Genomic DNA, 13,638 nt, shown 5'->3' with positions numbered 1-13,638 from the left:
ACGCTTTAGCGCTGTGAAATATGTTTGAATTTACATTAGAACCCCCTGATATGTAAAGGATAACAGTTAATTCTGTGTAGCTAATTTGAAAGTTGGTTATAATTCTAATAGATAGCTATTTGGTTTGGGTTAGAATCTTTATGAAAATTGCAGTACACTCCTTAACGTAGCCTATCGTGCCGGCACATGCTATAAAATATGAACATGGCAGACTAATTGTCCTACTGTAAGTTGGACATTCACATGACATATGTTTTCTAGTTTTCCAAATACACGGTAAAAGGGTAGTCCTCATTCAGTTCTTCAGGTCTCCTATGTCAATAATATGTTTTAAAAATGGCAACGGTTACATTTGACAGTAGCCTAGCAGGGCTAAGACTTGCATACGCACACTAGGAATAAAATAATGCACGCAAAATTGATATTTTCTCACTTAATTTCAACAATCCTGAACATATAGGCCTGTATCTTACATAATATCAGAAAACTACATAACGCAAGAATAACAAAAAGTTACAATTCGTTTGGCTCCTACATTACAATGTAAGTCATATATCGGCTAATAGAGCCTAACTTAGAAATGTTATCATAATCTTAATTATCTAGGCTAGTTGTCCTAATACTAGAATTCTGAATAAATACTCGAAGACACTCCTCCTTGGCTTCATTTTGTAAATGCAAACTACGCTCTGCCTATTTCTTAAACCAATCACGTATAGACAGGCCTATATTCTCTTGAAAACGGATTTATTTCCAATCCTAACAATATTTTCGTTTTTATGAGGTCATTAACGAACACAACCTTTCCACAAGTTGTCCCCTTGTTAGTTATTCCGGAAAATACGTCTAGGGGTTAAAATATCAGCTTCTATAATGACAGTCCGTATGGAAAACACAACTAAAATGACAATGAAATACTTGAATATTTCTGTATTGGTGAAATTGCTCCAAGTGAAGCATTTATGGCTTTGGTCGTGGAACCTCATAAAATCCTAACAGCTTTTTTGATGCTAGGTGTAAACAACAAACAGCCTCAGCGTTTATTGCATTTTATAGTTTGTTAAACCATTTACAACCACTTTCTCCATTATACCACGAGTGGCGCGCCTTCCAGACATTACATCTTTATGAATATCATATTTATAAAAATACGATAATCAAAATGTTAAATCTGACTACCTCGTTTGTTCTCAACAAGCCTCAGACGCTGGTGCGGAGGCTTTGACAAGTTGTTTTAGATCTGCAATTACATTTATAGGACTTGTTAAAACTGATACCAATTACATCGTGTGCTTTCACAATTTGCCAGGGCGACCCTGACATTTTCGAAAAAGAGGAACCCACCTCGTTAGAATTTAGAAATGAATGAGTAGACTATATGTGCATCCCTTTAGGTTGACCATTAGCCAGCCTACATGCTAAAAATCAATCTCTTTAAGAGAGGTTTTTAGAGTGGGTACGTTGGGGTGGGGGGGCGCTCTGTATTTGATCTGATGCGAAGCGGCACATTTCTCATTAACTTACCCGCTTGAATATATTAATGCGCATATTCTCCCCTCCTCTCTCCCTCAACCCCCCTCTCTTTCCCTTAGTCCCTTGCTCCCTCTCCGTCTCTCTCCCTTTCTCTTTTTCTCCCTTTTTCATTCTCTCACTCCTTCCATATCAGAAGCCCGCAGAGCAGAGCAGTGTCCGTGTGGGATGCGAGAAGCCAATGAGATGAGGACCCGATAATAGATGCAAATTATCGTGAAAAGACACCGCAAAATATGAAACAACTCATTTGCAGCGGAGTAAATCACAGAAAACTGTTTGTGAACTGGCACCTCATACCGGAATTGTGATGCAGGAGCATTTCAGTGGAGACGATTTTATGGAATCGGCATGATTGTGGCTCCAGCTATTTAGATTGGATGTTTTGAAATACAACATCAGCCCATATATTGCGAACCAGCTCGGGTTCTTTTTTTTACCCAAGAACTCGTCAATTGCCTTCCTCTCGAGCGCTTGAGTCTTTATAATCACAAACAACAACAAAACCAACAACAACAAAAGATGAGTTCATATTTTGTCAACTCTCTCTTCTCCAAATACAAGAGTGGGGACTCTTTACGTCCCAATTATTACGAGTGCGGGTTCGCGCAGGACCTTGGGAGTAGACCCACAGTAGTGTATGGACCAGGCACTGGAGCAACTTTCCAACATCCCCCTCAAATCCAGGAATTTTACCACCACGGCGCGTCCACGCTCTCCAGTGCCCCTTACCAACAGAGTCCCTGCGCCGTAACATGCCATGGAGAGCCGGGCAACTTCTACGGGTACGACGCTCTCCAGAGGCAAACCATTTTTGGACCCCAGGACGCGGATTTGGTCCAGTACAACGACTGCAAGCTAGCGGCTGGTGGCATCGGGGACGAGACGGAGAGCACGGAACAGAGCCCCTCTCCAACGCAGTTATTCCCGTGGATGCGACCGCAATGTAAGTCAGAGCTAAAACTGAAACACTGCTCGTGGGTATGCATGAAAAGAGGGAAAGGGGTAAAATGTTCAACCTTACAGCATCCGCCAGTAGGGCTGAGGTGCATTTCCTGTGTTTAAAAGGAGAGACACAGTGCTTTTATGGTTTTATGGTGTCCAAAACTTGCGAATCACTTTACAGTTTAATGACCCCGCCATATACAAGAGAGAGGGGAATAGACAGGAGAGCAAAGCTTTTCTCTCCATGTGCGAGCTGGCCCGCAGCTGATTCTCTTACTTCTCACCTCGGTTAAAGTTTTACTACTCGCTTTTACGACTTACAGTGGTCTCTGGGATTATTTCGCTACAAGGTGGCCATTTCCCACAGGTTAGGCGCTTTATAGCTTCACCTAATGCATTGAGTAGCCTATGTGTGGGCGTCAGACATGATTTACTTTGGATTTTACTTCATATCCTATGAATGTGTGGACATTGAACATCCAATCATTTGAATTGTATTGCAGTGCTGATAAATCACTTCAAGACAATCTAGGTTTAAGTAACCTTGGGGATATAAAAACGAGTGGATTTTATAATTGATAGCTTCACTCTGTAGGCTGAGAGACAATAACAATTGCTTATGGGGATATTGGGGATGGCGATAAGAGGACCGTTTTTGTGAACTTGTATAGGCTATTCGTAATGGCTATTTGTATGTGTTCCTCAAACATGTCCCCTCATTTTGCCAACAGCTGCCGGACGAAGGCGAGGCCGACAGACCTACAGCCGTTACCAGACACTGGAGCTAGAGAAAGAGTTCCTATTCAACCCCTACCTGACCCGCAAGCGGCGAATCGAGGTATCGCACGCCCTGGGACTGACCGAGAGACAGGTCAAAATCTGGTTTCAGAACAGGAGGATGAAATGGAAAAAGGAAAACAACAAGGACAAGTTCCCCAGCAGTAAGACAGAGCAGGAAGAGATCGAGAAGGAGAAACGACAGAAGGAGCAGGGCGCGGGGACACACTCGTCCGGGGAAGACTGCGACAAAGCCAAGCAAATGTAAGCTATAGGGAGACTGGGGGGTCGAAATCAGCACCGCGGAAAAGGCAACGAGAGCGATAAGGAAAGAGGAGCCAGCGTGTGGTTTTGTCTCGGAACATGGCAGTCTTTGGCTAGCCGTTCCAAGGTTTGATTCAATCGATGGGAAAGTCTCCTGACGGTGACAAAGGACAGGACCATTCACATTGTGGTTGTTGGGAGACAAAACGAAACATTTGAACGGGAAATTAAGCATTTGTACTTTTTATCTGATGTTGGAAAGTATTATTGTGTTAAAAATAGCGTCCTTTCTCTGTGGAACAATTATCGTGAAAAAAACAACATTTTTATTGTTAGAATTTTGACATTAACAATTATCTTGGCAGCTGTATAGTTTTTAAGTTAAATTGTGCAATTTTTACTGTTCTCACTTCAATGTTATGATGACGTAGCGAATAATGAATTCCAACAACATGAAACTGCCTATTTATGCTGTAGGCTTTCCTCTTTTTACACTTGTTCTTCCTTAGTTCGTTTTGATTGATGGTATTTTGTTGTCTTCCTTATTTGGGTAAGCATGCGCACAGTGCAAAAAAAATAAAATAATAAAATAAAAACACAATGGAAATAAAAAAGGATGTCATGTGACCCCTCGTTTAAACAGAATGTGTACTCTAGGCTACTCGTGAATTAGTTAATGGGGACTTGATGATACGCTTTATTGTTCTTCATCACTTTGTTCTATTGTCTAAACCTGGAAGCGGCGGAAGACAGAGAACACAATAAAGTTTACAAGCGAGAATCTGTGACATCATTGCTGTTCTCTGCTTAATTTCCTCTCAAGGTGTGAATCCCAATAGCCACCGTCACCACACAGACTGACTCAGCCAATTAGTAATCTCACCCAAAATGACACAAGTGCATCAAAACCTTCACCAAACCAATAACTATTTATGGCTACTGGGTGCATACTTCTAACCATGTAGGATGACGCATGGTCAGAATTGTGTCGTACATGTTCATCTCCACACAATGTTGACGTAGATAAGGCCGTGGCATGTGGAACCACACTGTAAAGGCTGGCTAAATCATATGACTATTTTGAAAGGCCTGGCTGTAACAACGCATCCCCCACTTCAGAAAAAAACGTGATGATATTTCACTTCCCATAACAGTCACATTCATGTTGAGTTTTATTGGAGAGAGGAAAGAAAAAAAGGTGCATAAAAGCACCTGGGCGCCAGGTGAATCCTGTCAAACACTGCGATAGGGTGGTAAGTGGCACGAGGCGACTCGAGACAGCTCCTGCCCTCCCTGTTCCGTAAAAGCAAAAATGCTTGTGTTGTCCAGAGCTTCTCTGTCGTGCTGGAGATGGTTGCTGTCGACAGGGATGCTCGAAAGCAGAAATTATTCCAGAACGGGCCCGAGTGGGCACCACTGGTCCACGGACAAAGTACAGGCTGCGTGCGCAGAGACCACGATAACAGACAGAGGAACTTGCTGAGAGATCCCACCACTGACAAGGATAAGTAAAATCGATATGGAAACAAATAGGTTTTTCTTATTTGTGTGGTGGCCAACGAGAAGTCGAGGACATTTCAAGATCTGTCTGTATACATTCATTTGGATATTTGTAAGGATCAGGCCTTTTTATCATTGTGCAACGCGCCGGGTGATTACATCATATATTCTATTGACCATCGATTTCTTTGTGTTCTAGTTAGTTCCTTGATTGGAGGGAGACCTACCGTTCGGCGTACAGTGAATAGACTGAAGTATTTTATTTGTATGGTCAGTGGTGCACTTTTTCCACATTAGCTGAGCTTGTAGGTAGCCCTGCTGTTATTGGACGAGTTTGTATCACATGGCCCTCGTCACGTGGCCCCTGAGGAAAAAGGGGTGATTTTTGGTGTAAATCTAGACTGTAATTCTGTAATATATCACAGTACCTCGTAAAACCGACACTAAAACCTCCCGGCCTACAAATCACCGGTCAAATTATGAGTTCATTGTATTATGCGAACGCTTTGTTTTCCAAATATCAAGCTGCAAGTTCGGTTTTTCCAAGTGGGGTCTTTCCCGAGCAAACTTCTTGCGCCTTTGCGTCCAGTTCACCAGGCGCCAGCAGCTATGTCTCGGGCTCCGGCGGCGCAGGCTTCTCCTCTTCTTCCTCCACACTGTCGGGACTGTACAATAACGCAGGGAACATGCCCACCCAAACCCGCAGCATGTATCCCTCTGCGTACGGGCTGGGCACCGGCTCTCTGAACATGCACTGTTCCCACTTTGAACACCCCGACCTCTCCATGATTTGCTCCGGTGGTGACCCGTCCAAGGTGTCCAGCTGCGTTAAGGCGGAGCAGAGACAGAACGAGGACAGTTTACGGATCTACCCCTGGATGAGAAGCTCAGGTACGTGAGCTTAAAATGTATGTTTTCAAAAGAAGAGGAAGGGAGAAAGGAATGGGGCTTTGCTCCCACCTAATAATTACGCTAAACGGTCTTTAAACAGTGTCGTTGCGAAGTGGCCAGAGCGACTTCCTGAACTATGCTTTACGCCGCTTTGCATGCGCAGATCTTTTATTGCTATACGACCTCAATAAAACCATAATTTAAGACATCTGAATATTCATTAGGCGGTATTGTGTTAAAACAGAGAGAGGGGGCGTTGGATTATTTTACTCCGTCCTCGGGTAGAAAGAAATAGCCTACTTAGGCTATTCCACCACTTTCTGTTGTTTATTCTCTTGGTAAGCACGCTCTACAACACTGCATGATTTCCAGATGCCTGGTCCCTGCCCTGTGTTCACTGGCTTATATTAGTATCGCAGAAATGCCTCCGAATGTTGCAAACATCATAAATAATACGATGCTAATAGTTGGTTAGCGCTTGGTTTGCGATGTTAGGTTGTGTTGTTTTGTTATAGAAACGCCTTTGTCTCACATTCTGAGCTGGCTTGTTGAATAGTTTCAGTGGGCCTTACAGCTGCCTACAGCCCACCCAGCAAACAAGTAAATCTAGTCTGAGAAAATGATGCTTACAAAATAGCATTTCATGTTACGCCAGTGTTAGATTAAGTGTACTGTCAAATAATGTGTGTATATGTGTGTAGATGTGTAAGTGGCTGTGTAGCTGTGGTATATGTCTGTGCGCGCGCCTGCCTGTGTTTGTGAGGTGTGCGTTTTTAACGCACAAAACAACTTTCAGTGCGCGCGGCTCAAGAGAAAAAGTGTCTGACAACTTTTTGTCTAATGATTTTCAGTAACCTCTCAAGGCCTTGGCTACTACTACCACAAACTTCCTATCAGTCAATTGTCAATTTAGTGCTCCCTTCTCTTGTTAGCCTCTGGCGTAAAACGTACAACATCATAAATCGTTTTGAAAAAGATACGTCCTCATTAGCAGGGCTTTTGACATTTACTAGCAGGTATTCGTTGCCACACGTTTTCTCATAAATTTACACTCGTCGTGTAAGTTGGGTGTAAGCTATTTATGTCCTTGTGTGAAATATGCGTACTTTAAAAAAATCCTTATGGAAGCGTGCTCATGCCTGGCATGTCTGTCTCTCTTTGCCAACCTACCGATTGCTAATTTGGTTATAGGAGCCACCAACTGACTTTGAAAACCTAATTTAGATTTTCAAGTGTCATTTAATGAGGCACCTGGTATAAAGACATACGCTTCATTGGTGTTTGCAATTGCTAAGACTATTCATACACAAATAAATATAACAAATCAAGACATTGCTCAAGTTGACTAGGTAGACACAGTGACAGGCAGTCTCTCGCTCTCTCTCTCTCTCACACACACACACACACACACACACACACACACACACACACACACACACACACACACACACACACACACACACACACACACACACACACACTCTCTCTCTCTCTCTCTCTTGTACAGCTAACCTTGTGGGGGGACACAATTCACTCCCATTCAAAATTCTATTTTCCCTAACCCCTAAACCTAACCCATACTCTTACCCCAACCCTAATCTTAACCCTAACCCTAACCGAAAAAAACTACCCTTAACCCTAAACGTAACCCTAGCTTCTAACCCTAACCCTAAAACTAATCCTAGCTCCTAACCCTTAACGTAATTCTAACCTTAACCCTAAAACCCCCTAGAAATAGCATTTGACCTCGTGGGGACTAACAAAATGTCTCCAGTTGGTCAAATTTTTGTTTGTTTACTATTCCTGTGGGGACTTCTGGTCCACACAGACGCACACACACAGACGCACACACACAGACTGACACACACACACACACACACACACACACACACACACACACACACACACACACACACACACACACACACACACACACACACACACACACACACACACACACAACAATCTTTCAGAGATGAGACTTGTTAAAAAAAAGTATTTTCCTGACATGTTCACCTGCATGGCATGGCCTAACAATGAATTGATATAATTTAATTTAGATGAGTTGTTTAACTAGCCTGTATGAGTGGGATGTTTGAGCCTAAAACAAAACAAATGCTAGTATGTGAAAGGAAATATTTGGTCTGGAAATACACCCACTTCCCTATAACTTATCCTCAAGCAAATGTCACTTTATAAATAATACCCTTATCAAATATAGTTTATAGATAGTAACACACACACACACACATTTAACTTTCAATGTTTTATACACTGGGACGGGTGTGTAGTAGACTATGCGCGAGCGTACTAGAGGGCCTCTGAGAGCACAATGCTCGCCCTTGTTAAAACTTCTGACAAAACTGCGTTTCACGGAGAAGAATTCCACCCAAGTCGTTTCTCTCTGCTGAAACACAAATCACTGAGGACACCATAGGAGAGAAAAATATAATCAATATGAACCCCCCCCCCTCTCTCTCGCTCTCTCTCTCTCTTTCCCTCCCTCTCCCCTTCCTCGGCGGGCTCCCCAGACCTCCAAACCTCCTCCTGTCTCATTTCGAGCCAGTTTCACCCAGAATGTGACACGTCGCCAGAGAGGAAATGAGAACCACACCAGTGACCACGGCGTGCAATAAAACCCCACAGTGCTGCAGCTCAGCTCAGACTCCATTAGATGTCTGCCTTGAGCGGAAACGGGAGGAGACCCGTCCCATTCGCCTCGTATGCGGAACTTTTGGAAGTAAAACCCCTTGTGTATGTCAACAGGGAGTGATCTTGTTTTGCTCCTCGCCTATATGCCATCGAGGTTTATTCGAGAAGGCCCTACGCCTCATTACGAGATAGGGGTCCTGTTGTGTGGTGGAGGTTGTGTTGTTGAGCACATCAAAACTCCCATTTCTGTTCCAAAGGCAATGGAATGTTAGGTATTTTGTGCGAAAGGGAAATGCATGAATACACAGCTGAGCATTTTCAGCTGGATTTTATGGTTTTATAGCCTACTTGTATTTGAATGATACGGAATGATACGGTATATCAGTCCATATAGCGTTACAGAGTTCTATTAATTGCACCATGAATGTCAATGAAAAGTAAGTGGCGCTAAGTTCGTTTAGATACTTTACAAAATCTAATGTATTATGCAAATGATGGAATAGGAAACCTATAGATTACCTAAGATGGTGATACAAAACATGTAAAGGCATATAGTATCTCATTACAAATATTGCTTATTTATTTATTTTCTTATTATTTTCATGAAACGTTGCTGGATTCCAGAGCAAAATGACACTAAGGATTTGTGGTATGCCTATAGCTATACAGTCAACGCTATCTGACCAGGAATACTAATGAAAAAATAACACATTTCTGATAAGTGATACTTTTTACTAGAATTCCATAACTAAATAACAGTGTGGAGATTACTATCACTTCCGTTCAGGCCTATACATCCGCTTCCCTCTTACTACCCCACGGTTATACCTGCGGGGATTGTAAAACTGTTTACTGTACACTCTTAAAATTAGTAGTGGAAACAGCTCGTTAAATGTAACGTTTAGGTGTTTATATTTGCTCTGCAAGTCGTGTTTACAACATAGGCCACTACTGAGGTAGCACAACAGATCCACTACATTTGGCCCAGCTAGATTCAGAATTTGTATTATTTCCAAACTATGAGAAAGATTTTCCCCAGTTGCCTTTTATTAACCTCTGAGAAGATAGTAAATATTATCAATATCCTCTCCACAACTAATCCTTCGAATCATATAATCTTCAGAAATATAACTAAATTGTTGCATTTATTCAGCAAATATCACAACATTTCCCTCCACTGCACTTATGCTTTCCATGCACCTTTATCAAAGCTTTGTTATTTAGTTTGAAAAAATAATAATAACGACAAGCAATAAACTGATTCGATCTAGATTCGATTTCATTTCGTTTTTTACTCTTTCAGTTTGCTGAGAATTTTTGTATGTGTTTTCACTCGATTTCTGTCTGTTCAGTGTTCTCACGCAAGCTCTGCCTCTGTTATATACAGGTGCAGACAGGAAGCGAGGTCGACAGACGTACACGCGTTACCAGACGTTGGAGCTTGAGAAGGAGTTCCACTTCAATCGCTACCTGACCCGCCGAAGACGCATAGAGATCGCACACGCGCTGTGTCTGACGGAGAGGCAGATCAAAATCTGGTTCCAGAACCGGAGGATGAAGTGGAAGAAGGAGAACAAGACGCCTGGCCGGAGCTCCCCTGCAGCCGAACCGCCGGGCGGCGAGGAGGACGAGGATGAAGACCAGTAGCGACGGTGAATGGACGGTGAAAAGACTAATGAGCACTACATGAGACTGATATTATATTAAAACCGTAGGGGAAAACCGTGCCCCCCCTACTCTTACACTGAGTTAAACATACAATACTACCTATAAGATTAATGATTAATGTAGCCTATAGCCACGTCTTGTTTTGTTAAAAGTACAGTGAAATTGTATAAAGAAAAAAATTACAATGATTTCTAAGCGATACTAAATAAGCTATTGTTGCTTAAATGTTGATTTAGGTAAGTATTATCTAGTTCTTTGGCATAGACCTGTAATATTGCAAAACCCTGGTTGGGAAAACAAGCCTGTATGCGAGAAAAGAGATCGGCTTTGCAGCAGTTTGGCAACTCGAAGATCATCCTAGCTATTATATTTTCATTCTCTGTCATCTTGTGATCTTCTGGATGTATATTTTATGACTTGTTGTAAGGGCTTTTACCCCTATGTCAATTGATTTTACGTATTTTGTTTTTTTATTCTTGAGATGTTGGCCTACAGTGGACCACGATATGTAGGAATTTGTATATTTTCGTGTTGTGAGGAACTATTTGTTATTCAATTGCACAAGTGTTCTGTCAATAAAGCAAAAAGTAATCAATTACAAATCATTTTTGTTTTGGATTTCTCTTGGATTGGGTGTGTGCAACATTCCTAAATGCTTAGGCCCTATATGTTTGTAATACATAGGTCTATGCGATGGGCGATGGCCTATCAAGGAGACTTAGGCTATTTGTTGAATCAGAAATAATATTCTTATCGAAGATTAAAAAAGAAAAAGACAAACGTTAATATCTATGATGGTTCAATGACTAGGTCTAGGCTACATGTACAGTTGTAGGTGATATTTCTTAAATGAATTTCACCAAATGAGCCTACATTAAGCATTTTGTTTAACAACATTTTTGAAAGCATGATACTATCCACAATCTTATCCGAATTTTGTCAACTTTTTCCCCGCCCATTATCACATTTTGTTGATAGTAGGCTAGCAGGCTAGCCTACTATCTAGCAGGCTAGTAGGCCACTGACAGGCTAGTCTGGTCAAATAAATAAAAAGGCCTATTCATTTGTAGGCCTTATAGCAAAGTGTTATAATTTTCATTGAATATTATTTTAAATCTATGTTTATAAAGACAAGGTAGCCTAAACTGTTTAATTTCTAATGCAGCCCTATGTTTAATTTTGATAAGAATAGGGATACTGGCATTGCTATGAACAGCCTGTCAGTATCATGATTTCGATCCTGTTTAGTTTATTGATGCAAGCGTTTGGGTTATTTTGAATATTTAGTTTAGTGGCATATATTTCAGGCTGACCTATGGACGTTAAATATACCCGTTTGCCCTGGAATTGTTGGCTATAGTCTCTGCCTTGGTTCTGTGCATACAACACTGACCAAAAGAAGGCTTATATTGGGGGTTGTAACTAATGCGTTTATTGCATCAATGAAAGACCGGAAACCACCATAAAAGTAACCAAAAAATCAACAAAATGGGAAACAGGCGCTTACGAAAAGGTCTGCTCATGTGCCAGGATTGCAGGCCCTGCATCAATGCCCGTCTTCAGAGTTTAGTCTTTCCTTTTTCATATTCGTTAATAACCAACACATTTCATTTGCGTATAGGCAGCATCAATTTGCATCGCTTAGTTATTGTATACTAGACGAAAACGAAACCAGGATACAAATGGGTTTCATTCTCTTTAGTACCTTCTTAGAAGATATCTTTATGATTTGGGCCTTGGCCACAATGCGGCGATTATATGCCGCAGTGCGAAACATTTTACGCACGCCTTTTGTAGCATAGATGTTCAGTTGAATGTTGATATTTGAATATTTCCATGGTTGTGTTGTTCCACAAGATTCGATTAAACCGTCTTTATCAATGTATCTCCTATTGGATATTTTGGTAGACTGGAATGCTTTGTTGTTTAGTTTACACGCCTTAAAGTCTGTTTTCAATGCTATATCGGAGCCGTGCAATTTTTGTTGTTCTGAAAATGGTTTTGTTCTGAACATACACCACCAATACACCGTCAATGCATAAAGCTGGTCTCATGCAAGCAATATTGATGCGAATAATAACACTAACATCTGAACAAAGGCCTCGAGAATGCGTAGATGGCTAAGATTGACGTTATTTGAGGATGCAACTGTTTAATGAGATATGCTGGTTCATCATTATCTCTTGTTGTAAGTAGTTCTTGTTTTTTATACAATTTATTTTCTTTTACATTTCAACAATACAATGATAGTATAACTAAACAGCTGGAAAAAATGTCAATATAAGCCTAGTCTTGTCCTCCAACGCATTGTGCCAATAGCACACAAAGATATCCGTTTTCAAATATCTTTGGAAAAAAGACTAGATATTAAATATCTGAGCAATGTAGTTGTATTAATTGCTTATAAGCGCACAGAAACACCCTCACAAGAAACGTTTATGTCTCACCGATTGGCCTACAAAATCTTTCATGTGAAACACAAGAGAAATCCTCCCTATGCTTTTCCTATTTGAGAGAAAAAGATGGCGATGGAGGAACCACTGCTGCTAAAGCAGTCATGAAGAAACGCAATAAATTCCTTGTTGTTTTATGAAAATTTACAACTTTGTGATAGAACTTTATGAGTGCCTGGGTCCTGGGATTGGCCGAGGATGGTCATGTGGATGGGTAACCGTGAACATGAACTTTTTATGATTTCCCAAGTGGTTATATTGCAGCAATCTTTTGGACACCGCACCTTCTGTAGCAACACTGTGCTCCTTCAAGGTTCTAGGCTGTTTAATCGCATGTATGAAATAGAAAAAATAACCTTGTCCCCGCGCAGTGTTTACAGAGAAACTGGAAGACCTGCCTCCTCGCCCTGCGCTATGCTAATGTGGCCGACTGTGATTGGGATTTCCGCTGCGATGGAGTGAATGACTGACTGTGAGAGATCTGGACACACCGGAGGGTCTCTAATTTTTCATACCGGGATGCTTCATTCCTGTTGACTAATGTAAATGAAACGGTATGGAGGCGGCCTGCGACACTGTAAAGCCACAGTGGTGACTTCGCGCGCTAATGGCGGTACAGAGCTGGGGCTACAGGAATGCCGTACCGCGAGCTGTGCGAGACTCGCGGATGCTATCCAAGGACTTAGTGACGGATTATCAACAAAGGTAAAGAGTGCTTGTCTGTCATCACACTCACGCTGTTTCGTTTCACAGAAAGTTTGAAAACAATTATTCAAAACGCAATCATAACTGCTCTCTCCAATGAAAATATTCACATTTTAAGTGTGCATAAACCTTTAGTAAATATTACATTCTATGATGACGTTCTATAAGATGTCGTCACTCGAAAGTGCTTGGAGATGTTTACCTTGTTATGTGTGCATGACGAATTTGTATTTGGCTGGGAGGCATATTAGAG

General features: G+C 41.5%; 2 protein-coding genes across 2 annotated transcripts; both read left to right on the top strand.

Annotated features, from left to right (window-relative positions):
- Positions 1–1,553: 1,553 nt before the first annotated feature.
- LOC129828715 (homeobox protein Hox-B8a-like) lies at positions 1,554–4,304 on the top strand. The gene is made up of 2 exons (XM_055889870.1): positions 1,554–2,476; positions 3,207–4,304. The coding sequence occupies exons 1-2, from the start codon at positions 2,053–2,055 to the stop codon at positions 3,518–3,520; spliced, it is 738 nt and encodes a 245-aa protein (XP_055745845.1). The 5' UTR covers positions 1,554–2,052; the 3' UTR covers positions 3,521–4,304.
- Positions 4,305–5,157: 853 nt separating this feature from the next.
- LOC129828711 (homeobox protein Hox-B7a-like) lies at positions 5,158–10,804 on the top strand. Its single transcript, XM_055889854.1, has 2 exons — positions 5,158–5,907; positions 9,947–10,804. Exons 1-2 carry the CDS (start codon positions 5,496–5,498, stop codon positions 10,204–10,206), a joined length of 672 nt encoding a protein of 223 aa, XP_055745829.1. The 5' UTR covers positions 5,158–5,495; the 3' UTR covers positions 10,207–10,804.
- Positions 10,805–13,638: the final 2,834 nt, after the last annotated feature.

The sequence above is a fragment of the Salvelinus fontinalis genome, chromosome 2, assembly GCF_029448725.1.
Source record: "Salvelinus fontinalis isolate EN_2023a chromosome 2, ASM2944872v1, whole genome shotgun sequence".
In the NCBI taxonomy this organism is placed as follows: Eukaryota; Metazoa; Chordata; class Actinopteri; order Salmoniformes; family Salmonidae; genus Salvelinus; species Salvelinus fontinalis.
The sequence above is the reverse complement of the archived record's forward strand: the minus strand, read 5'-3'. Positions and strand labels throughout refer to the sequence as shown.